At 42.6% G+C, this 25,778-nt stretch overlaps 1 protein-coding gene across 1 annotated transcript in view; it reads left to right on the top strand.

The window, feature by feature from the left end:
- Positions 1 to 25,778, top strand: part of SYNE1 (spectrin repeat containing, nuclear envelope 1) — a 436,861-nt gene that overhangs the window by 264,687 nt on the left and 146,396 nt on the right. The window contains exons 90-98 of the mRNA XM_015426162.1: positions 1,286 to 1,447; positions 2,926 to 3,120; positions 5,446 to 5,619; positions 8,782 to 8,973; positions 17,767 to 17,898; positions 19,606 to 19,712; positions 23,007 to 23,163; positions 23,333 to 23,464; positions 24,971 to 25,126. Of these exons, the coding sequence (XP_015281648.1) occupies positions 1,286 to 1,447; positions 2,926 to 3,120; positions 5,446 to 5,619; positions 8,782 to 8,973; positions 17,767 to 17,898; positions 19,606 to 19,712; positions 23,007 to 23,163; positions 23,333 to 23,464; positions 24,971 to 25,126 (1,407 nt within the window). The remainder of the gene's footprint in view (positions 1 to 1,285; positions 1,448 to 2,925; positions 3,121 to 5,445; positions 5,620 to 8,781; positions 8,974 to 17,766; positions 17,899 to 19,605; positions 19,713 to 23,006; positions 23,164 to 23,332; positions 23,465 to 24,970; positions 25,127 to 25,778) is intronic.

The following is a 25,778-nucleotide window of genomic DNA, read 5'->3' as shown; positions in this document are numbered from 1 at the left end:
GCATCTGAATTCTAAAGGCTCTTGCATATGAGTGGTCTTGAGCGATCTAGTTCAGTGCAATGAAGTACCAGAAGAACATCCACATCTTTGTGCAGCTTCTTTAGAGCCATCGCGCTGTCACTGGTGCTTTCCATACAGGAACAGGATTGTGTGGTTTCCCAACTGCTGGTGTGGCTGCTAATGAAGTGCAACAGCAGTGGGGCTGCAGGTTTCCTGTAGTTTCCCTGCCCAAGTCCACCAGCAACAGAAAACTCCCTCCGCAGAGCCACCAAGGCTTTTGCAATTTTTAAAAATCAGCACTAAAATATCACACGTGTAGGTTTGTGATACTCGCATGGGTGAGGAAGATTCCCTTCCACTTTTTCATCGGCCTGCACCTAGTGCAACTCCCAGGCCTGTGTCTCCACTGGTGGTGGGCCTGGTGTAATTCTTGGGCTGTGTCACTAGTGGCAGCATGCCCAGCATGGCTCCCAGGCTATGCCGGTGGCGTGTCCAGTGTGGCCACTGCCGGGCCCAGCACAGACACTGGGCTACTTAGCCACTGCCAGGCCCTGCATGGCTCCCAGGCTGCGCAGCTGCTGACACATGGGCCCAGCACAGAGCCCTGGGCTGTGCAACTGCCACAGCTGGACCTGGTGCCACTGCCACCAACCACTTGTGCAGAGAAACAGATTTTGCAGCAAACTTGGGCAAGTCCCCAGGTTTGCAGAAAATGTGAAAATGTAAAAAAAAAAAAACACAAGGGAAGGGGCTAAATCCCCCCAAAAGTAAAGTAACATTTGCCTCCATGTGGCCTCAACACAGATTTAAGTATCCAAGGATACTTTGCTAATAGTGTATAGATCAGAGTGTCAAACTTATTTATTATGAGGGCTGGATCTGACATAAATAATGACAAAAAGGGAAACTGGGAAGTCTCACAGGGGAAGGGAAATCCCATTTTCTTCATTCCACTCCCAGGCCAGTTGGCCGACTGGTAGAAGGAGGGCTAGGAACAAAAAGGGTGTGGACCCTGTGCGTCATCACACAGCTGATATTTCTGTTTAAAAATCACTGGGAATATATAATTACTGATCTTCCAGTGGGCCATATTGTCAGACCATTAGTCTACAAATGGAAAAAAGACAAAAACCTTAAAAATGGACTATTATTGGGCAAGCTTTGTTGTCTTTCTATTTGTGGGGTTTTCTTTCTAAATGTGTAGGATAACTACAGGAATGGAAAGGTACTAAGTAATGTTAAATCAAAAGGCTGAATATGTAGTAATAACTGCATTTTTCTTTAGATTAGCGAAAAGCAGCGCACCCTTTATGAGGCCCTTGAACGTCAGCAGAAGTACCAAGACTCCCTCCAGTCCATATCCACAAAAATGGAAACTATTGAGGTGAAACTGAATGAGAGTCTTGAGATTGGCAAGAGTCCTGAAAGTCAGATGGCTGAACATCAGGTAAAAAAGAAATAGGTTCATTTCTCACTTCTTTTCCCATTGCACATCTGAAATCTTCAAGTACCTGATATATTACATATAAATTCAAAAACAGACCACCACACTCTTTTTAAATACATGAACAATTGGAGCTGTACATAAATACGTGGGTATTGGTCTGAATCTGCACTCGAATTGGGTGGCCTAACAATGGTATCAAAATATAAATTTCTACCTGTCTTTATGCTGTTTTCCACTCACTCCTGTTGTGGAGATGGACAGACATTCAAACAATTTCTTTTTAAAAAAATATGGAGGAAAAGTTAGGCATTGGCCTTTAACTTAGATGTCACTGAAAATTCTCTGTGCACTTGTTTCTTATGATCTTGTTTGGGGGGGGTGCAAGACAGACCAGCTGTTGATCTTATCTTTGGTATATTTAAGAGGACTAGTAATATCTGGACAGGCCCATTTTAAGGACTCAGTGTATCAGAAAAATCATGTACATCGAGGCACAGTGTCAGTGAATAAATCTGACAAAAGAAGGATGCAAAAAAACCCCAAACCCTACAGTTTAAAAAGAACCTTTGTGTTACACTTTATTATAGTAAACTTGCAAATGCCAGTCACCTCCCCATGTGGTATAGTAGTTAAAGTATCAGACAAGGCTCTGGGAGACCCAGACTTGAATCCACACTCTATCATGGAAGCTTGCTGGGTGACCTTGGGCCAGTCACTGACACTTAGCTTAACCTACCTCACAGGATTGTTGTGAGGATAAAACAGAGGCGAGGAGAACAATGTAAGCTGCTTTAAGTCCCCATTGGGGAGAAAGGCAGAGAATAAATGTAACAGATAAAATAAACAAGTATAAGTTAGTGATACATAGCCCCATAGATGCACAAGTTTCTCATTTGCCAGAGATTGTATTTGTGGTTTTCTGCTTTTGTTGGCTTGTGCTAAGTGATTAATGTGAAAAGAGTAGAAGAAGAGTTGGTTTTTATACCCCACTTTTCTTTATCTTAAGGAGTCTCAAAGCGGCTTACAATTGCCATCCCTTCCTCTCCTAGTCCTCACAACAGTCACCTTGTGAGGTAGGTGGAGCTGAGAGAGTTCTGAGAGAACTGTGACTGGCTTGAGAACTGTGACTGGCTTGAGGTCACCCCATAGGCGTCATGCACAGAAGCGGGGGAATGAGACCTGGTTCTCCATAATAGAGTTCGCTGCTCATAACCACCACACCAGTCCATAGTGATACTGATTTTAACTGAACCCAAAGACTATATCCTGTTATTTCTCTTATGGCACATGTTCACGATATCAGCTTTCAGTTAAAAGTCTTTGGGTCCAGTTTATAAATGCCATTTGAATCTAATGCTGACATTCAGCAGCAGGCCGGCCTGCCTACTGGTTATCCCCCCCCCCCCCCCAGTTTGTTCTCATATTCTTTTAAGAAGTGATGCAACCACATTTGTCCTGTTTGACTTCTATTTTACTAGGCTTTAATGGATGAAATTCTGATGCTTCAGGATGAAATCAGTGAGCTACAAACATCACTAGCAGAAGAGCTGGTCTCTGAACCACTTGATACAAATGCCGCTGACCAGTTGGCTCTGCAGTCCACACTCACTGTCCTAGCAGAGAGGATGGCCACTATTAAGATGAAAGCTTCAGGAAAACGTCAGCTGCTGGAGGTACAAGGATGCTGAACAGATGTTTTCACCAAGCCTTGGTATTATGATCAAATACTCATAGGATATTTAAGCGAATAAAGCCTTTTTTGACCTTTCAGTGGGGTTGGATCTAAACTTCATGAACTAGAAATCAAACAAATAAAATAAACCTCCTCACCTCCCACTGTAGCACACCGAACCCCTAAAGTTCTGCTCCTGGGGGATTAGGGGTCCTTACAAACAGTATGACAAATATCCTTTTCAATAACTTTAGATGACCCTACATTCTATTTGCAGATATCCCAGAGACATTTCACAAATACATATTTAATACTTGACAGTACTGTCCTATCAAGTGATGACTTATTTGTATATAAAAGAGTCATTGCAAACCAAAACCAGAGACTTGAACTTACATTTTGTCTCACATGACTTTAAACACAATGGTTTCTAATGGAGGCAATTCACATATTCTGGTACAAGTCATCATTTCCTCAGTAATCACTTGATGAAAAAATGGGATATGTGTGTATAACCTTGTGGATGTAGTTGAATATGATTTTTATGCTGTTCTCTAGGTTTTGGGCCACATTACTTTGAACATATTCTCTCACTAAACTGCTATCCATATTCCTCATTTCTTCCACCTGTCCTATTCCCATTTTTATATTATTTTTAAGAACATATTACAGCAACTTCCATGTCCTATGATATCCTCAGTGGATTACAACAGACTTAAAAAGCAGAAACTCTACTGTGTATAATACAAAGTCTAAAAAACAATAGCAACCTTAAAAGGTTAAAAGACCACAGAATATTAAAATACTTCAAAATGCATTAAAAACAGTCAAAAACATCAAAGCATTTACCAAAATTAGCTGAATAGGAATAGGAAACGATCTGAAAAATGGGATGCTACCATGTGAGAGGATTCCTAAGATACAGCACTGGTATGGAGAAGACCCTCTTTCCTGTGGCCATCCACAGTCTATCAGATGGGAGGGAAACTCTGAAAAGAACCTCCAGTGATAGTCTAGTTAGTTTCTTTTTTTTTCTTTTTTTTGGGTTGAAAACGTTTTCCCCCCGGAAATAACAACAAATTCAACATGATTTTCATTTAACCAAAAAACCCTTATTCCCTCCTCCCTTCTCCCTCCAGTGGCTTCCCGCAATGCGTTCCCCTTTTTATATTCCAGTATAACTCAAGATAACACAATTTAACTCAATATTGTTCTAAACATAGTAAATTTTGTTTTACATCCCAGTTTTTCTCTAGATATAGTTTCTTGACCCACCTAATTTTGTTAGCAGGAATCCTGGTCAAATTCTGAAAGTCACCATAATATTGAATTATTTAAATTTTATACATCTGATCAGGGCTTTTTTGTTTGTTTGTTTTGAAAAAGGGTGCCAGAACTCTCAAGAAGGAGTATACTGAAAACTCATGAACTTTTAAACATTTTTAAAATAATTTTGTCAAAGACGTTTCAGAACTCCGTTCTGGCACGGTACCCCAGAAAAAAAGCCCTGCATATGATAGTGTCTGTGTACTTATACTTTATTCTGCCTTTCCCCTCAAGTTAATTGGTTTTGGTCCTGTCAGTGTCCTGATAGACCGTATCTACACTATGATTAACAGATGTTTGTTATCAGATGGAGGCTTGGATCTTATACCTTTCCCACTAGCACCAGAAGTCTGCTGACAGTGATGTAGGAAGCTGTTTTTGACCTCTTCTCACTGCAGCAGCCCATTTTGCCTGGTGTTCAGTTCACATAAGTCTTCCTGTCAGGGCTCTTTTTGTAGAAAAAGCTCAGCAGGAACTCATTAGCATAATAGGCCACAACCAACAGCAGAAACTCATTAGCATATTAGGCCACACCCCTGACAACATATCTCATTAGCACATTAGGCTGCACCCCCATGTTGCCAGAAGTGTGGTCATCCAGCCACACCCACCTTTTGCTTCTTATTCTGTTTACCTTGTTTGTTGTCAAAACCCAGGGCTTTTTTTGTAGCAGGAACTCCTTTGCATGTTAGGCCACACACCCCTAATGTAGCCAATCCTAATGAGTTTCTGCTGTTGGGTGTGGCCTATTATGCTAATGAGTTCCTGCTGGGCATGGCCAACTCGGGAGCCAGCTGGAACTCCGTTCCTGCGCGTTCCTGCCCAAAAATAGCCCTGCTTCCTGTCATTTTCTTTTTGACACTCATGGGGGAAAGGGAGATCAAAAAAGATGTCCCTCTACCAGCGGTTTCTGTTGATGCTACATAGAATCCAACCAGGAGATTTTTTCCCCTTTCAGATTAAAGAACTGCAAATAATGATAAACACATCTTATCTCTAGGAGAAGCTAAATGAGCAATTGGAAGAACAGCGACAAGAGCAAGCTCTACAAAGGTTTCACTGTGAAGCAGATGAACTTGATAATTGGCTCCTAAGTACAAGGGCCACACTAGACACCACCTTGGCTACTACTCAGGAACCTATGGACATGGATTCTCAGCTGGTTGACTGCCAGGTAAAATAATGATTTTTAAATATTACTTTTGTTTGACTTGAGGAGATTTCCTATATGTTGAGGATTAATGCTGGTTTAGGCACTACCCATACAATGTGTGGGTTGTGAGTACACCTGTATTCATAAAAGTTATATTCACAATTACTAACATATCCAAAAGCTTCCTGCTGCTTGTAGTACCTTCCCAAGTATACCACATATTCATGGAAAACTTTTCTGCACCTTGCACATAGACTAAAAATATCTAAACAAGCCTCTCATTAGTTACAAATTAGAGACAATATAAACTTTTTAACAGTAGGACTTGTTTATATGACCACATTATTCTGATTATAATTTTAAAAACATGCAGTACACTTTTCCACAGTTTTGGCCAGACTTCTAAAATTGCATTCTGTTACTATTCAGTAATATTTATATGGGGGCCGCAGTGACTCAGAAGTTCAGACGCTGAGCTGCAGACCAGAAGGTCTGTAGCTCGGCAGTTCGAGACCCTAATACCGTGTGACGGAGTGAGCTCCTGTCTTTGGCCCCAGCTCCTGCCAACCTAGCAGTTCAAAAGCAAGAAATTGCAAGTAGATAAATAGGCACCACTTCAGTGGGAAGGTAATAGCATTCCGTGTGCCTCGGCATTTAGTCATGCCGGCTACATGACCACGGAGAAGTCTTTGGACAGCACTGGCTCTTCAGCTTGGAAATGGAGATGAGCACTGCCCCCTAGAGTTGTATCCAACTGCCTTTCAAGCAAGGGAAACCTGTACCTTTAACCTAATGTTTGTATGTTTTAAGCGTGTTTCCTAGTTCAGTCTCAGAGTTCATCAAATAGGCCTGAGTACAGTGTTACTCATTTCAGGGTTACTTTGTCTAATGATATATGTAAATCTGAAACTTTCATATTTTGAGGGTTGATTGTATAATACAAATTCATTATGCAAAGTGTGTTTGGGAGAAAAAATGCTCCAAACGCAGATGGGGTAATGATATTGCCAAAGTTTGTAATTCCTAGGTATGGAATATTTCATCACCTCACAATGCTTACCATAGATACAAATAGTCCTCAGTTCATCTCTAGCTCAGATTTTCATCTGAGATTGAGAACTCCTAAAATAAGAAGAGCCCTGCTGGATCAGACCAATAGTCCATCTAGTCCTGCATCCTGTCTCACACAGTGGCCAACCTTCCCACTTCCTCCTTCCCAGTTCCAGTGTTTACCTGCTCCAGCAACTTTGGTGCCGGTGGCCATATTGAAAGGAGAAAGTTTATCTCTCCCTCTCTCCTCGTCCTCCTCACCCCTGTGCCTTCTCTGGTGGTGGCAACAGAGAGGAAGGTCTTTTCCCCACACCTTTATGCCCTGAATGGCAACACTCAAAGTGGAGCCTGGGAATTATTTTTCCCAGGATACCTGGTGCTTGAATACTGTCATATCATTCAGGGTGCCAGTGAGGGAGCAGGGAGAAAGAAACTGGGAACTAAGTTCCCAGTCCACTTTACTTTCTACTGCAGTTGCCAGAAATGGAAAGAGAAAGTAGGGAGAGACTTCTCTCTCTCCATGTCAATGCTATCAGTAGAGGAGAGGTGGCAGCAGCTGTCAAAAGAGGTAAACAAGCTGTAAGTTTGTAAGAATAGAGTTTGAAGGCTCACAGGGAGATGGCATGTGGAGTTAGGGTTGCCAGCTCTGGGTTGGAAAGTACCTGGAGATTTTGGGGTGGAGCCTGAGGGGGGCAGGGTTTGTAGAGGTGAGGGACCATAGAATCCACCCTCCAAATCAGCCATTTTCTCTAGGGGAGCTGATCTCTGTCATCTGGAGATCGTTTCTGAAAGCCGGAGATCTCCAGTCCCCACCTGGAGGTTGAGCAATGCTATGTGGAGCTCATGGACAGAGCCAAGCAAATAACAAGTAATTTTAGAATTTTTGTAGAGGGGGGCAGTATTTCGAGATAGTTCTCCATTGTCGTGCAGAATTTGTTAGGTTCTTTCTGAAGAAAATCATCCATTACCATGGAGGAGCATTCAGCACAATGTAAGTGCCAGCTGTAAAACACACAGTAATCACATATAGAGAATTCAGGAGATGCAGATGCACATATGAACTAGGCCTTCGCAGGCAAATATATTTTCTTAGTTTTATGGTTGCTTTTATTGAGTGTGATCTGATTCATGCTGACAAACATGGGGATAGAGTGTTCTATGAAAGTATTTCAGTTGCCTTAAGACACAGAACACTAAGTAGTAACAAGTGTGCTTCTAGACTTCAGCCCTCTATAAAATGGTGACTGACATGTATGTTCAATCCTATCCTAATCCTTTAGTATACAGTGAAGTTATCACCTGCATCTCAGATCAATGTTAACATTAAGTTTTATTCAGAAACATAAAAAGTATTATTTAAGGTCAAATCATTTAAAGTGGAAATCTTTATACATATGTCATTTCCAAATTATATCCTTTTGATTAAATGGTTGAAGAAAAAGACAGGTGTATTTTAACTTGTCATTGTCAAATTATTACTGTGTTTTCTATAAAATGTGTAAGTAGTACTTACTGACATTTCAAAATAAACATGTCAGAGATTTGTCACTGTAAGTCGCTCTCTAGACGAAAGAAGATTATGTGGAGGTTCTTAGGGCCATTCATTCACCAATCAGAAAGATCCTCAGTGAGGAGAGAAGCTTTTCAATACCACCAGTGCAGTGAGAAGATGGAAGGGAGAAATGGACAGAGAAAGGAAACTCCCTGAAAATACTGGGCAGAAGTGGCAAAATAAAAAGGCATCCATAATTTATTGTGATCCTTTTATTTTTGTTGTCCATGGATGTCTTAGATTCCAGTGTATTGGTACTTTAAAATAATAGAATAACATTTCAAACTCTGAACACAACTGAAATATAAACGAATATCTGTGTTGCTACAGAATCTTTGCTTTCAAACACGGCCAGCTCTTGGTGGATTATTTTTTTAAATACAAATGGCAGACCTTTGGAAAATGCACACTACTGGAAGCACATTTTTGAGGGCTCTGGAGAAAACCAGAGAGGGCCATGATGCAAACTCGGCATACTCTTAGACTGAAAGACAATAAGACAGTCCTCTGGTCTCCTTATCAGAAAACTTGGTGGATGCTGCAAGATGTATGAATTTGCCTCCTTGTTTTTACTGCTTCAGAACATGCTTGTGGAAATTGAGCAGAAGGTGGTGGCTTTGTCTGAGCTGTCGGTGCACAATGAAAACCTTCTCATGGAAGGAAAAGCTCACACCAAAGATGAGGCTGAGCAGCTGGCAATAAAACTCAGAACACTAAAGGGAAGTCTTTTGGAGCTGCAGAGAGTCCTCCACGACAAGCAGATCAGCATCCAAGTAAGGAGCTCTTCATAATTGGCTTTAAACGGAGGTGCTTGGGATTGCATATATCTTTTTGCTCTGTAGCATGGCAATTCGGGGAAGACAGAATTGGAGGGAGGAGCTGTCATTATTATAAGTCTAGTTCTAATAACCTGTTGATAAATTTTAATTGTCCATCTTGTTTATAATTTAAATCACTGATTATTAACTTTACTGTTTCTCTTCCAGTTCACAAAGCAATAATATATTATTTTATATTAGGGGGATTACTGGTCAGGAGACCTATATTTACTTAACTTCTCTCCCAATTTCTTATCATCTTTCCCATTTCAGATAGTACCTTGCTTAAGCTAAGGGCTAGATTGTTTGTTTGTGTTCAGATTCTGGCTTACTTATTAACTGTAATCACTTTGACTGAGTTGTCTGATAGTCTGTTAGGCAAGAAAAAAGGTAAGTAATCCCCCTTGTGTATATTGTAAGTGAGATGTGTAAACATAAACATGTCTTTAGCTGAGGATGTCACTGGTTTAGAAAGCATTGATTTAGTTCAATGGTGGGGGTAGCATAACATTTGACAGATTTAATAGAAAGGTTTTCTGTCTTTATCTTATGAATTGGTATGGTCGCAGTCCTTGGGCATTTGAATGGAATTGTGTGTATGCGCCCCAACTTTCTACTTTTTTTAAGTTGTTTTCTTTTATCAGTCCCTCCCACTACTTTGGAGGATATTTCTGAAACTGCCCTGCTTTTGCTGATTTTGTGGTGGGACAGCAATTTTTAAAGAGGGGAATCAAAAACACCTGTAGTTATGGAGAATTTCTCTCCTAGTTCTTTAAATCAGGTCTGTAGCACTCAGTAAGTTTACTGTTAGGTTAGTCAGCCAGTCATTATTATGGCCCACAAGACATACAGAAGCAGAAAACACTGTTATTAAATGAATTAGCTATATCTATCTATCTATCTCAGGAGCTGTGGTGGCTCAAGTGGTTAAGACGCTGAACTGCAGGCTGTGGAAGGTCATTAGTTCAGCAGTTCAAGACCCGAGTTGCCGCATGACGGAGTGAGCTCCCATCTCTAGTTCCAGCTCCTGCCAACCTAGCAGTTCGAAAGCAAGAAATTGCAAGTAGATAAATAGGTACCACTTTGGTGGGAAGGTAACAGCGTTCCATGCGCCTTGGTGTTTAGTCATGCCAGTCTTCGGACAGTGCTGGCTCTTCAGCTTTGAAACGGAGATGAGCACCGCAACCCTCGAGTCGGACTGGCTTTCGAGCAAGGGAACCTTTACCTTTACCTTTTTATCTGTCTGTCTGTCTTTCTGTCTATCTGTCTATCTCTCAAGTGTGGACAAATCTGTGGATACCTAAATCTGTAGATCAAGCTTACACTGAGAGAAAGGAGATTTTTTTCCAAACGTGGGAGAATGCCCAGGTGTGCAGAAAAATCTAAAAAAATAAAGATACCTTGGGGGGTTAAATACCGCAAAATAAAAATGTTCTCTGTGCACATGCAGAGCACTTACCTGAAGATGGCCCTGCCACAGCTGCTACCACCATGGTTCTTATGCACCCTACTGCTGACATGGTGGCTCCAAGAGGCCCTACTGGCTGCCAGGGGCCCTGACACCACTGCTGTGGGGGGACAGGAAATGGACAGGTGGCTGGGAGAGCCCCCCTTGCCGCCGCCACTGCTTGGCGGGGGGGGGGAGGAGAAGCAGCAACTACAGAAGGGTACAAGTGGATGAGGAGTCTCCTGACCTAGTCTCTTTAGGTGCTAGCTCAGCTGTTCTTTTAAAACTTTCTCCTGGCTTCTAATCAGTCAGACTTCAGGGAGAAGCAGCACTGGAGGTGGGAGGGAACAAGGAGGATTCTTTGCTGACCAATTAGAAGCTGGGAGAAAGTTTTTAAAGGACAGCTGAGCGAGCAGCAACAGGAATGGGGATGAGGAGTTTCTTTTTTCACTCCCCTGTAGTCATGGGCTCACCTGTTCTTTTAACTCCCTCCTGTTTCTAATTGGTCAGACTGCAGCTGAAGAGGTCAAGATAAGGGGAGGGGGGGAGAGAAAGTGACATGGAGGGAATATTGACAGAGAAGGGTAGAGAGGAAGAGAGACAGGTAAATTTTCAGTAAATAGGAGGGGAGACAAATTTGGGTGAGATTGACAGAGAAGGGGGAGAAAGAGGGGGTGGAAGATTATTTGAGAAGGAGGGAAAGGGAAGGGAGCAAAGGTGAGGGGGATATGATACACCCTTCCCAAAAGTTTCTTGTGGGTCCTGTATACTAATAGCTAAGTCAGCTAAATCTGAGGATACTTAAATTTGGTGCTTAGAGCTGTGACTGGGAAGACAGATCTTTCTACAAACCTGAAAAATGCTCTAAGTTTGCCTAAAAATGTGAAATCTAAAAAATAATACATCCGGGGGGGGGGGGTTAAAAACTTAAAATGATAAACAGAGTGCCTGTAGCTTTAAGCAACAGATTCTCTCAGTAGCTGTAGCTAGGCAACCACAGTGTTCCAGGTTTGGTTCTGTCAGTAAAAAGCAGGGGGAAGGGGGAGGGCCCTTTCCAGACCTATTTTGGCCCTTGAGGGAGAACTGATTGGGGGGAGGCCTGGCTAGGGTTGCCAGCTCTAGGTTGGGAAAATCCTGGATATTTTGTGGTTGAGTCTGAGGTTTGAGGAGGTGAGGAGTCTGATCTGGATATAATGCTATAGATTCCACCCGCAAAAGCAGCCATTTTCACCAGGGGGACAAATCTGCCAGCTGGAGATCAGTTGTAATTCTGGGATATCTCCAGGTCCCACCTGGAGGTTGGCAACCCTAGGGCTCGTTGCTTGCTACTGTTCAACAGCAGCTACCCTATGAAAGCCAGTGTGGTATAGCGGTTAGAGCTTCAGAGTAGGGTCTGGGAGACCCAAGTTCAAATCCCCGTCTTGCTGTAGAGCTGGCAAACCTAAGGGGTAACTAATCTCTGTAAATGGGAGAGAAAGATGTTGTGATTCCAGGAGATCTCCAGGCCCCACCTAGAGGGTGGCAACCCTAGAAGGAGAGAAGGAAGCAGGAAATGGTGGGCTTTCAGGGAAAGGGGGGAGGGGGAAATGAGATGTCTCATGTAAGTCCTTGCAGGTTCCCACTTGTAAAATTTCTACATGCATCATTTGACCTAGTAGGGCCCCTGCCCCACGGGGGAGAAAATGCGTGGCCAAAGTGCGACTTTTGGAAGCCGCACCAAAATAGACATGCCGCAGCGGGATCACATGGATCCCCTGAGCCGCGGCGCCATTGCTCCCCAGCACGATCAGATGCCGGGGAGGAAGCCACGGTCGGAGACCGAGGTAGCCGGCTGCACATGCATGCGCATGCACAGTTTGGCCAGGAGCCGGGGATGTGCCAGTAGAAGGACGCACCGGCAATCCCACGGCCGCGCTTGCCGCGGCCGTTCAGGTAAGACTACCTCTGTTGGTGGTTCTTTTTTGCTGCGGGTTTTCGGGGGTAGGGATGGATCGGGGACGGGTGCGCGCCGCTTCCCAGATGTTGCAGTGAGATCACGGCCATTTGCTGCGCCCCCGATCCATCCCTCTCCCGGGCCAAAACCCTCCGTGTGACTGGGACCTATATCTAGCAGTTTAAAGAGTTAGAATCTGAGTAAATTATCAACAGGAAAGTATCTTGGCCTGTATTTTCATTGCAGAGAACAGAAACTTCACTACAGATATACATTTTAAATGAAGCCTTGACTTTACTGTGCAAATCATGAAACAGTCTGTCTATCTTCCCAATACAGATAAAGTCTACAGAGGTTTTAGCTTGTAAATTGCAATGTGATTGTGCAGTGTGTGGCGAAATGTACCATTCTGTTGCAGTGAATAAAGGAAATAGTCTAATAAAATACCCTAAGCCAATGCTTTTATTAATAAACATGAAACACTAGACTGTGTTAACATTATATTGTCAGAACTAAATGTTTTTCTCACGTACCAGCACTTATTCTCATACTGTGTCACAAGTAGGCAGTAAATGTTTTTATCAACATATTGCGCTGAAGACAGTCTCAGATCCTCTAATTCTCTCTCTTTGTGTATGTGTGTGTGTATATGAGCCAGCATATATAATTAGCCTATTTATCATTTTTGCAGTGCTTCTTTAGATTAATTTTAAATAATAACGTATTGATATATCTTGTTTTCTTTGTTCCAAAGCACTGTCTGAATACATCTAGAAACTTTTTAATACTGCCTTTGAAGCAGTACTGTCAGCATATTCAGTTGTGTAGAGTTTCAGCAACGAGTTGTTTATCTTGGAAGTGGCAGAAAGAGTTAGAATATATAAATCTTTGAAAAACATTTGCATCATTTACCAGAGTGCAGAAAGTAGGTTTGCCATTTGAAGTACTCCAAAGCAAAGAATTCATTGTGAGACTAAAACTGTGTATTAATAGAACAAGCATATCATCCTTGTAGCATATTATATTGAAGGTTTTCTCCTGTATCTTTTCGAAACAGAAATGCTACATTTTGATACCAAATGACGCAGAGTTCCTTAAAATTACAAACAAGTGACAAGCCTAACAGGAATGAGCACATTCATCAATTGTCTCTTCTATTTATTTATTTATTTTATTTATGTATTTATTTTTCATATTTATATCCCGCCCTCCCCAGGTGGGCTCAGGGCGGCTATCTGTCTATCTTCCCAATACAGATAAAGTCTACAGAGGTTTTAGCTTGTAAATTGCAATGTGATTGTGCAGTGTGTGGCGAAATGTACCATTCTGTTGCAGTGAATAAAGGAAATAGTCTAATAAAATACCCTAAGCCAATGCTTTTATTAATAAACATGAAACACTAGACTGTGTTAACATTATATTGTCAGAACTAAATGTTTTTCTCACGTACCAGCACTTATTCTCATACTGTGTCACAAGTAGGCAGTAAATGTTTTTATCAACATATTGCGCTGAAGACAGTCTCAGATCCTCTAATTCTCTCTCTTTGTGTATGTGTGTGTGTATATGAGCCAGCATATATAATTAGCCTATTTATCATTTTTGCAGTGCTTCTTTAGATTAATTTTAAATAATAACGTATTGATATATCTTGTTTTCTTTGTTCCAAAGCACTGTCTGAATACATCTAGAAACTTTTTAATACTGCCTTTGAAGCAGTACTGTCAGCATATTCAGTTGTGTAGAGTTTCAGCAACGAGTTGTTTATCTTGGAAGTGGCAGAAAGAGTTAGAATATATAAATCTTTGAAAAACATTTGCATCATTTACCAGAGTGCAGACCCCTCCAATCCCCACTGGAGTGCTCCAAAGCAAAGAATTCATTGTGAGACTAAAACTGTGTATTAGTAGAACAAGCCGGAAGTCCTTGTAGCATATTATATTGAAGGTTTTCTCCTGTATCTTTTTGAAACAGAAATGCTACATTTTGATACCAAATGACGCAGAGTTCCTTAAAATTACAAACAAGTGACAAGCCTAACAGGAATGAGCACATTCATCAATTGTCTCTTCTAACTCCCCCCCAAAATCACTGCATTGTAAGGTACATGTTACCTGGAATATTGTCCTTGAAGAGACCATGCAATGGCTTGTTCATAGTCTGCAGCTATATGTACACAATAGAAAGAGGAATTTGTGAGGTGCAGTGTCACAAATCAGGTCTGACTCTGAATGGCATAAAGTAGTAAGTTTTGCAGTTTCAGCTGATCTCTGTAGTGAAAGAGTTCAAAGAGAGAATGGTCATCTGATTCTCCAAAACATGGAAATGCTACAAATCGTATCTATCTGATAAGCCATATCCATGATGCCTCTCTTTGGTTCCTGTTTTTTTCCTAAGTTCTTCCCATCCTTCAGCATAATAACTAATGGAACTTCCATGTTTAGAGGCAGTATATGTCTGCATACCAGATGCAGGAGACAATAAATAACAGAGCTGTTACTGTCATGTCCTGCTTTTACACTTCCCTGAGAGATTTAGCTGATCACTTTTATAAACAAAGTATAGTAGAAGCTGAAGGCAGTTTATTTACCCAAGGCCACAAACTGAGCACAAAAAGGAGGTGAGTTGTAAGCTAATGCTGCACCCCGTTTTCTTGAAACAAACCTTACTTGCCCACCCTTTCATGCTTATTTTGTGAGTGTTCTCTGCTGTTGTTTCCCTAATCTTGATGCTGCTTCAGCACCTTTCTGCCAGTCAGGGAATCATAGTCAACAAAGTGACATCGTTGCACCGCATCATCGGTCAGGTTTGGTTAAGTGATCATATCACCAAAGGCAAATGAGATTCTGAAGAGAAGAGTTAGTGGGATCGCCATTGCTACGCAGCTAAGCCAGCAACCCTTCCTCACTTTGCTGAGCTGGCAGTCTCATTGTCTACCAGTGCTAAGTGGCAAGATTGTTATCTCGATCCAGCTGTCATAATGTGTAGGTGTGTGTGGGGGGGTGTTGTGCATCTGAAACATTTCCCGCTCAGATAACACATCAAAACAAATCATCTGAAGCAAATGACAGGCAGTGAACCCTTCCTGTACATTTGCCAAACTCTCCTTGTGCCAGTATGACCTGTCAGAGACAGTCAAATAGCTCAGTTTATTGAGCTCCTGGCCTCCCGGTGTCGCCGCTGGATGCCGTAGTTTGCTTGGCCACTCCAGAGGAAGCCGGGGCAGCAACAGCCACGACGCAGTGCGTCATGATGTGGGCAGGGGGCGGAGCCGGCCCTGTAAAATGGCTGGGCTCCACTCCCGCCCAAAACAGTTGCCAACGCGTGCTCGCCCACCTTCCCGCCCTGTTCTTAGTGTAGGCTGTTGCTGGTCACCTATTGGGGCCAGGCAGGAATTTTTTGCCTCTACCCAGGATTGGCTGAAAGGGTGGAGGTGTTTTTGCCTACCTTGCACTGAGAGCAGTGGATTGAATAGTTGATTGTGGTGGTCGACATCTAAATAGGTTGGTCACTTGGCAGGTTTGTGCAAGCAAGAAAGTGGAACCGGTGAGCACCTTACGGCAATTTCCCGTTAGGGAACAGGGGGTCATCAGAAACTGTCTTCGGATTTTAGGGTCCACGGTGGGGAATGGTGATCACTTCTGGGAACCTCTTAGGGCAAGGCTCCTCTCTGCAAGTTGGAAGGCTTCAGGGGTAGGCGCTCCTAGGTGGCAACCAGTTTTGCTGGGCTGCCGGTCGCGAGCCAGACTGCTGGCTCAAGACCGGAGCTAGGTGACCTGCCCGTGAAAAGGGCAAGGAGGTTGGTCAAGGGAATGACGCCTGCCTTGCCTGTTCTGTGCTCGCTTAGCTGGTCCCTTGCCGCAGTGTTGTGTTAAATAGTTAATAAAGTGGTCCTTGTTTACTTCCAAACTGTTGTCTGTCTCGTTATTCCGACTGGGGGGGCAAGTTATTTTTCTTGTTAGTTTGCATACATACTCCCTTTAATGTGGAGGTCATCTGAATTGGCAGGGTGTGTGCATGTTCTCTTAAAATGGCAGATCATTAGGCTTTGTGCTCTGAAAAGAGCTGTGACTGAAACGCAGATTACAGTGTGGAGTTGAACATTTAACAAGGAAGGGGATAGTTTGGTTTTTTTCAATTGTTCTTCTTGTGCCTTCCAGCCAGAGTGGTTCATGCCAAGTCAGAATGCAGTCTGAGTTCCTCTATCCTATGCCGAGCTTTCAGGTCCATCCGCTGCTGCCTTTTGATTCATTGAGAAAATAATGTGTGCCCACGTTTACATACCAAACAACTTTGTAAACAACCTTAGACATCTGGCAAATTGAGACCATGAAAAATTTTCAGCATGCCCCAGGAACCTTTCTTGCTTTTGCTGGACGGGGTATTTATTAACAGAGATGGAGCAGGAAGCTCTGGGTGTCTACTGAGTTCCAGGGCTATCATGTGCCTCTTTTTTATTTGCAGGGATTACGCTAGCCAGGATCTGGTCTCTGTAGGGTTATGTCCCATCCTCACATGGAGGAAGGAACATAGAAATAGTAGGAAATCACTTAGTTGCTGTACATGAAGTCGTTTCTTAGAGCAGCCATCCTTGAAACTTACAGTTTATTCATAATTATTGATAATAAACTGGGTTGATTTAAATATGGTGCTTGGCTTAAATGTGCATTTATGTAGTCAGCATCTCATTTAAATTGGGTCACTTTGCTTTTGCAAATAGTACTAGCATACCACCATATCACTCAAAAGCTGTATTTTATTTATTTATTTTATTTGGTTTTTTTGCATTTAGATCCCACCCATCCCGTAAACGGGCTCAGGGCGGGTTACAACAATTTAATAAATACAATAAAATTTAAAACGGATTAAAACATATAAAAACAGTAGTCATGCTTGCCATAGGGAGAATCTGGCCCATAGATGTAACTAGCCAGTTACCAGTAAGTGGGAGATTGCAAGCGGGGGGGGGCATATGTGGACGCCCGCTACCTCAGCCAAAGGCCTGGCAGAACAGCTCCATCTTGCAGGCCCTGCGGAATTGCATAAGATCCTGCAGGGCCCTGATCTCAATAGGGAGCATGCTCCACCAGATGGGGGCCAGGGATCACTGGGAGATGTTGACTCTCAGAGCGTAACACTCTCCGAGGCGTATATGGGAAGAGGTGTATATGTGTTGCAGCGGAGAGGATAAAAAAGGGGTACTAGCCACATGGAATACCATGTAACTTTTTTACATGTCTAGAATTTCATCTAAATCAGATCTTCATCTGGGTCTGATTAAATAAAAGACTGTAAACCTCAGATTGGCAGACCCATCTCCCTAACTTCATATTCCTCTTGCATTTTCTCTTTCTCAAATTTAAAGCAGGGAACTCTACAGGAAAATGAGGAGTGTGAATCTGATTTGGTCACGTCCCAAAGTCCCAGTGTCCAAGAATGGTTGGCACAGGCACGGACAACCCGCTCACTGCAGCAACAAAGTAGCCTGCAAAGACAAAAGGTGAGTATGCTGTACTCAGTGCACATCCTGATCCAGCTTAAGTGTATTTAGAATCATAGAATCACACAGCTGGAAGGGACCATACAGCCCATCTAGTCCATCTCCCCGCTCAATGCAGGATCAGTGTTCATCCAGCTGCTGCTTAAAGACTGCCAGTGAGGGGGAGCTCACCACCTACCTAGGCAGCTGATTCCACTGTTGAACAACTCTTACTGTAAAAAAATGTTTTCTAATATCCAGCTGGTACCTTCCCGTCCTTAATTTAAACTCATTAGTGTGAGTCCTATTGTCTGCTGCCAACAGGAACAGCTCCCTGCCCTCCTCTAAGTGACAGCCCTTCAAATACTTAAAGAGAGCGATCATGTCACCCCTCAACCTCCTCTTCTCCAGACTAAACATTCCCAGGTCCCTCAGCCTCTCCTCATAGAGCTTGGTCTGCAGGCCTCTTGATCATCCTCATCGCTCTCCTCTGCACCCACTCCATTCTGTCCACATCCTTTTTGAAGTGAGGCCTTCAGAACTGCACACAATACTCAATGTGCGGCCTGACAAATGCAGTCTACAGCAGGACTATGACATTTTGCGATTTGGATGTCGTGCCTCTGTTGATACACCCCAAGATGGCATTAGCCTTTTTTGTCACTGCATCACACTGGCTGCTCATATTTAACTTTTGGTCCACCTGTACCCCAAGATCTTGTTCACACACACTGCTACCACATGTATCCCCCATCCAGTATGCATGTATAGAGCAACTGATTTTAAAACAACTGATTTAAATTGGGAGTATGTTTGTGATTGGGCCATAGGTTGTAGATGTCATCTTACGGTGTGTCTCATTATGGTCTCTTGTTTCCTATAAAAGCAGACTTTTCCATAACGATCTCATCAAAGAGGAAACAAAGAGAATCATCCCACATTTATCCTTCTAGCTCTAAAATGTCCTTGCTACAGAGGTACACATACCCCTGTGCCCCAAATGCTACTGTGAAGCAGCTACTATAGAAACTGAATATGCTAAACAGACCAACATGAATCTATACATTGCCTCTGCACCCAAAGCACTATTACTCTGCTGAATGTGCTGAGGGTGACCCACACAATTCACATCTACCTGAGGCTATCCCATGTCTTACCATCAAACATCCCAGCCTCCGCTCTTCTTATGGCTCCTGCTTCTGCTGGGAGTAGCCTGTAGGGAATAGTGGAGGCCAGAATGCTTGAAATAAGGTACTGAGGAGACTTGGCTGATGTGACTGGCCTGAACAATGTTCAGAGGAGAGCAATATTTTCAGAGGAGCAATGGTGTGTCAGATGCAGAAAGGTGGCAGATAGAACGTAGTATAAACTATTTCAGTATACATTTTCTGGAGGTCCTGTTGAGATTGTTGAAGGAAGAAGAATGCTGTGCTGAAGGCCAGTTTAGGATCATAGGTCATAGAGAAGTAAGTGTTAGGAGACACTGCAACTGTGAGTAATCAGATCATGTTTTTAATACCGCTGGCCATTTTCAAGTAGAGAGGGCCTGATTCATATTGTGATGAGTCAAGTTCTCAGTAGCCATATGTGAATGAAATTTACACATTCTTGCACAGTTCACACATTCTAATTGCCATCTTATCTGCCTCAAATGTGTTGTAGAAATTGTATTGGATAGGCAAACAGATACAGTCCATTTCCAAAGAAGTTGTGTTTGATTCCTTTCAGGAGCTGGAGGAAGAGCTGGCAGAGCAAAAAAACCTACTTCGCTCAGTGGCAAGTCGTGGAGAAGAAATCTTTATCCATCATTCCTCTCCTGATAACGTTTGTCCTAGGTGCCGTTTGATATTGCTTTTGTTCAACAGAGCTAGCCAAATCCCCGTATTTCATTGTTCCTAATCACCTTGTTGAGTACTTTGTGGCTTTCTTTAAACAAAATATGAAATGTAAATTACATCTGAAATACATGAGACTATATTAAAGATGCCCTTGAGTTCTAATATTTTAGGAAAGGGAGAAAGATTTCTTTGTCAACTCTCTCCACGCCATGCACAATTGTATAAACCTCTATCATGTCCCCCCTTAGTCATCTCTTGTTTAAACTGAAAAGTCCCGAATTCTTCAGTCTTTCCTCATAGGGGAGGTCCTCCAACCCACTAATCATCTTGATTGCCCTCCTCTGTACTTTTTCCAGCTCTGCAATGTCCTTTTTGAAATACGGTGACCAGAACTGTACACAGTATTCCAAATAAGGATGCACCATAAATCTATACAGGAGCATGAAAATATGGGCCGTTTTATTCTTAATCCCTTTTCTAATCACCCCTAACATAGAGTTTGCCTTTTTCACTGCTGGAGCACACTGAGTTGACACTTTTATTGAGCTATCCACTATGACCCCAAGAGATTTTTCCCTCTCAGTCTCATCAAGTTCAGACCCCATTAATCTATACTTGAAGTTTTGAGGTTTTTTGTCCCAGTGTGTATCAGTTTACACTTACTAACACTGAACTTCTTTTGCCACATTGTTGCCAACTTACCCAGTTTGTGGTGTGGAGATCTTCTTGGAGCTCTTCACAGTCAGCCTTGGTTTTCACCACCCTGAATCATTTTGTGTCATTTGCAAACTTGGCCACTACACTACTCACCCCCTAGTTCCAAATCATTTATGAATCAATTGAATAGTACCAGCCCTAATAGTGATCCCTGTGGGACCCCACTGCTTACTCCCTCTTTTGTGAGAACTGTCCATTTAGTCCTCCTCTTTGCTTCCTGTCAATTAACACGTTTTTGATTCATAAGAGAACCCGTCTTCTTACTCCATGACTGCTAAGTTTACTCAGGAGTCTTTGGTGAGGTACTTTGTCAAAAGCCTTTTGTAAGTCCAAGCATATAATATCTACTGAGTCACCATTTTCTACATGCTTGTACACTTTCTCAAAGAACTTCAAACCGTTGGTGAAGCAGGACTTCCCTTTGCAGAAGCCATGCTGATTTTCCTTCAGCAGATTTTTTCCCTCCATATACCTAACAATTCTGTCTTGAATGACAGTTTCTACTAATTTGCCTGAGGCAGATGTTAGACTGACTGACCTGTAATTTCCTGGTTCTCCTCTGCATCCCCTTTTAAAAATTGGTGTAACAGTTGCTACTCTCCAGTCTTCTGTTACAACAGCTGAACTTAATGACAGGTTACATATATGGGTTATGTATTTATTAATTAAACATTTATATCTCACCTTTCCTTGTGGTTCAAGGCAGCTTACCATAATACATAAAACATTTTCAGTTAAAACCAAAATAAAAAGGCAAACCTCAAATCTCTCCCCCTTGAAAAATATTTGCTGTTCATATCCTTTCAAAAACAAACAAATAGGCCTTGCTGAGCCTCCAGAAGATCTCCAGGGAGGGGTCTCCCTTACCTCTTCAGAGAGCCTATTCCACAGAGCCTGAGCCACAGTGGAATAGGCCCAGGCTCTGATCGATGCCAGACAGGCCACTGTAAGTGGTGGGATAGCCAACAGATGACTGCCTGATGACTGTAATTGGTGCAAAGGGGCATATGGAAGGTGATTGTCCTTCAGGATTAATAGGCAAGTGAGAGAAAGATCAAGAGCAGAGTCTGCCAGGTGAAGTTCCCACAGTTCCTACACACACACACTTGTATTTTCTGTATTTCATCAATGACAAATTTTTGGCCTCAAAAAGTTTATTAAAATCTGAGCAGTTCTTTCCACCTATAAATCATGAGCTTTCAACACTTTTCCAATTGAATGAGTGTAGGTACTTTAAATCGCTATGTAATTCTTAGGTCCAGTTCAGACTTAACACCAGCCCTGTATCTGTGTTTTGGAAGAATTCAGAACTCCTGCCAGACATGCAGCCATGGAAGTATTAATGTGTGTGTGAATCTGTGCCTCTGTGTGAAGCCATTACATGTATCCACTGCCATTGACTTGATTACACCAGCTTGTAGAACAGCCCATAGAATTACACAGCTGTGGGCAGAAAATAAATGTACAAATAGGGGACCTCAAGGACTTGGAAGGGAATCTCATTTCCCCTCCCCCACTATTTACTTTTCCCTTTCCCTGCAAGCCCCCATAGCCTCTTCCCTTTTCTTGCATCTATCCTTCCTACCCTCCTGTTTTCAGCTTTCCCTCCTTCCCTCCCCTGACAAACTTTCCCTGGGAAACTATGTGCAGTGCTAGCCACCAGGCTCAGTTGTGTGGTGCCAGGCACCGAGACACAGTTGCAAGGTGTCTCATTTTCCCTGTATCTCCCTCCCCACACTATCTGATTTTTCCCTCCTCCTGGCAGCTCTCATATTCCCACCCTTCCTTGCTTCCTTTTCTCCTTCACACTCACTAAATTGCCAACTTTTTATCTGCTGACACTTTTCAACTATATTATTTATTTATTTCATTTATAACCCACCTTACTTCACAGTGGGGACTTAAAACAACTTACATCATTCTACTCTCCTCCATTTTATTATCATAGAAACTCTGTGAGGCAGGATAGTCTGAGAGTGTGTGACTGACCCAAGATTAGTCAGTGAGTTTCCATGGCAGAGTGAGGATACAAATCTAGGTTTCTTAAATCCTAGTCTGAAGCTCTAACCACTGTACAACACTGGTTTTGTTGAGGTACTTGATGTTGAATAGTAGCAAGCAGTCAGGTTGGAGTGAGTCATGCAAGTCATATGGTAGCAAGTCATCCAGTGGTTGCTGCTGGGCCTAGCCCCAATGTGTCCACCTCTAAAGCCAAAACAGGCCTGCAAAGGGCACTGCCCCCTCCTTTTGCTAACAGAAACCAAGCCTTGTATGATGGCAATATGGCTGTGGTTGCTGAGCAACTCCCACAATGTTCACTGAAATTTTTTAAAGCTACAGGTGCTTCTTCTATGGTGGGGTGTTAACACACACACTCCCAATTATTTGATTTCAGATTTTTCTGCAAACCTAGGTTTTTTTCAGGTTGGTAGAAAAAATTGTCTTTTCCATTCATAGTTCCAGTCTCTGGATTTAAGTATCCACATGCTGAGAATTAGATATATTGATATATTGAATATCCCAATACAATTACAGTTTCAGCATCACTAATTTATTTTGTATTTTCCATGAGAGCAGGAAGCCAGATGTCTTATCAGAGGAGCTCGGCTTAGAAGGAGAGAAACCATCAGCTGAAGATCAGATGAAAATGAAGTGGGAAAGTCTTCATCAAGAATTCAGCATTAAGTGCAAGTTGCTGCAAAATGCTCTGGAACAAGAGCAGGACCAGCCAGTAAGTATGAAAAGAAAATTGCCAGCAGTGCATTATAGTGATGTCTTTTACTCATAAATTACTCCAAAAAAGTGCAGTGTAAGCTACTAATTGGGTAAAGAGAATAAACATACCTATTTCTATTTACATTTTAGAATGTCTAAAATACTAATAATTTTTCCCCTTACAGCTTTACAGTAGATCAAACAGACTTACTTCTGGAATGACACTGTTCAAAGGAGACAGACAGGAGCAAGATAAACCATCAGCTGCATCTTTGTGGGCTGGTTTGAATGAAGCTTTTGAAAAGGTTTCATGTCAGGTAGAGTATTAATAAAATACTCAAAGTTTATTTGTGTTTAACTTCATGTGGTGTGTCTTTGCCCATTTAGCAAAGGCAAAATCTTTACCATGGAATTTAGGTCCATCAGCAGCCACTGAAATGACTCGCTTGGTGGCAAAATATCTATCAATAGTGCTATTTTTAAAGCGGGTTTGAAATGCTGTGGGTAGTTTTATGTATATAAATTTTTAAAATTCTAAAACTAATTTCCATAATATAATGGGATTTTATAGAGTTTATGGAAGCCTATAAAATGTTGTCTATTAATATTGTTTATGAGTGTGTTTATTAGTTTTTATTGTAAAAATGTTTGGTCTAAATTGTAATATATGTAATGTGTTTTATTGGCTCCGGTCACACAGCCAGGAATATGCGGGGGGGAGGATGGCTGTTAAGACACGACCTTCTTATCTGCTGCCGTGGTGTGCTTCGAGAGAGAGAGAACGAAGCAGAAAGATGGAATTAAAATGAACACAGGCTGGCAGCTTTGTCTGTGGAAGGGCTTGACGGGCACAGAGAGAGGGGCGGGGGGGAAGGCTCTGACAACTGTCTCGCCTCTCCTCCGCTTGGCGACTAGAGCTCCGCGAAGTGGGCGCTGACGGGCAGAGTAAACTGCTGTTGCCTTCTAACGCCTGACAATGAAACCGAAAGGCAGGTCCCTCGGGGGGGGGGTCGCCGCTCTGGGCAACTCTGAGCTGCCTTCTGTGCGGCTCCTGGGGACGGTTGGACAAGCAGTCGCCTCTTCGCCTTCCTCCAGGGCAAACGTATTTTTCCCCCTGTACACTGAGTATGCGCATGCTCCGTTGGGTGCTTGTGCGCATCCATGGAGAGTTGGGGGGGGAGCTTTTTGCGAGGGGACATGGGCGGGCACCGGATGCCACAGGATTCCACCGAAAACCCGATCACGTGCACGCCCTTGCCCTGCGGTTTCCGGAAACTAGTACCTCCGAGGTACTAGTTTTTTGCAGCGCGTCTTTGGCGGGAAGCCTCGGTTGAGCCACGGGAGCGCTACGCTTCCCAGATGTGCCGGTGAGATCGCGCCTGGAAACTCCGCCTATCTTCCGTCTCTCTAGCATGGCTAATGTTCCGTGTGACCACAGCCATTGTAGCTTTATACATTTGACTTGAGACCTCTGGTCAATGAAGCTAATAAATGAAAGGAGAAAGGTCCATCAGCAGCTGCTAGGCATTGTGACTAGGGGGGAACCTCTACATTCGAGGCAGTAAATCTCTGAATACCAGTTCCAGGAGGCAACATCAGAGGAAGGCCTTGGCCTCTGTGCCCTGTAGTTGTCCCTCTAGAGTGACTAGTTTGCTACTGTGTGAGACAGTATTAAATGGGCCACTGATTAGATCCAACAGGGCTGTTTTTATGTCCTTATGATCCTTATGGACTTCTACAAAGGTAAGATATAAATGATCTGTCTCCAAATATATAATTGCACTGACATCTTGCCCACTCTCCTTCTGGATACTTTTGTTTAGGCTGGAGGGGCAGTGAAAGAGAGCCTGCAATTTGAACAGAAGTTGTACAATGGTGTTTCAGCCACCTCTTCCTGGCTAGATGGTGTTGAAGAACATTTATTTGTTGCCACAGGCGCAGTATCTGAAGTGACTGAAACTTGCCTCTGTAATCAGGAAGTGAGTTCTTAATTACCAATTACTGCTTTTTCGCTTATTGAAACATGTGATATGTATAATAATAAAAAGATGTGCATGCATGTATGTCTGTAGCAGGCATAACTTAACATTAGGAGTTTCAAAATTGGCCACCCACCTTCAAATGATCATGGGAGATGCAGTGCTAAAAATGAAATGAATCAAGATATCCTGACCCCAGTTATCTCCAGAACACCCCTGTGCTATTTGCAAGAATTTTCTAAGGCGTAAAAGAATTCTGCGGTTGTGAGGCTTTCTTCACTACGAAGGTAGGCTTCCCAAACAAATACAGACTTCAGAAGCATCACTAGACCCATCTTAAGCAAGCAGTATAACATTTCAGTTAAATTACTTAAGTCAAATTTGACCTAAAATTTGTCCATTCATAAGAGACCTGTCTATTGCCTTGGTTTTCTTATGACCCTTGCTAATGCATATTGTATACAAGAGAGCTTCATTGGAACGAATGAGACAAACTTGGATTAAATCCACATGTATAAGTGTCACCGTTGATTATAATGGATGAAACAGTTGTGCAGATATCCTTCTATGAGGAGCCCTTTGTGATCTCTCTACTGTTTGCATTCCTTTGTGTGCATTGGTATTTCCAACTTTCATCAATGAGACTATCAGA

The sequence above is a fragment of the Gekko japonicus genome, unplaced genomic scaffold, assembly GCF_001447785.1.
Source record: "Gekko japonicus isolate JY-2015 unplaced genomic scaffold, Gekko_japonicus_V1.1 scaffold223, whole genome shotgun sequence".
Taxonomy (NCBI): Eukaryota; Metazoa; Chordata; class Lepidosauria; order Squamata; family Gekkonidae; genus Gekko; species Gekko japonicus.
This window is presented reverse-complemented; position numbering and strand designations above follow the sequence as displayed.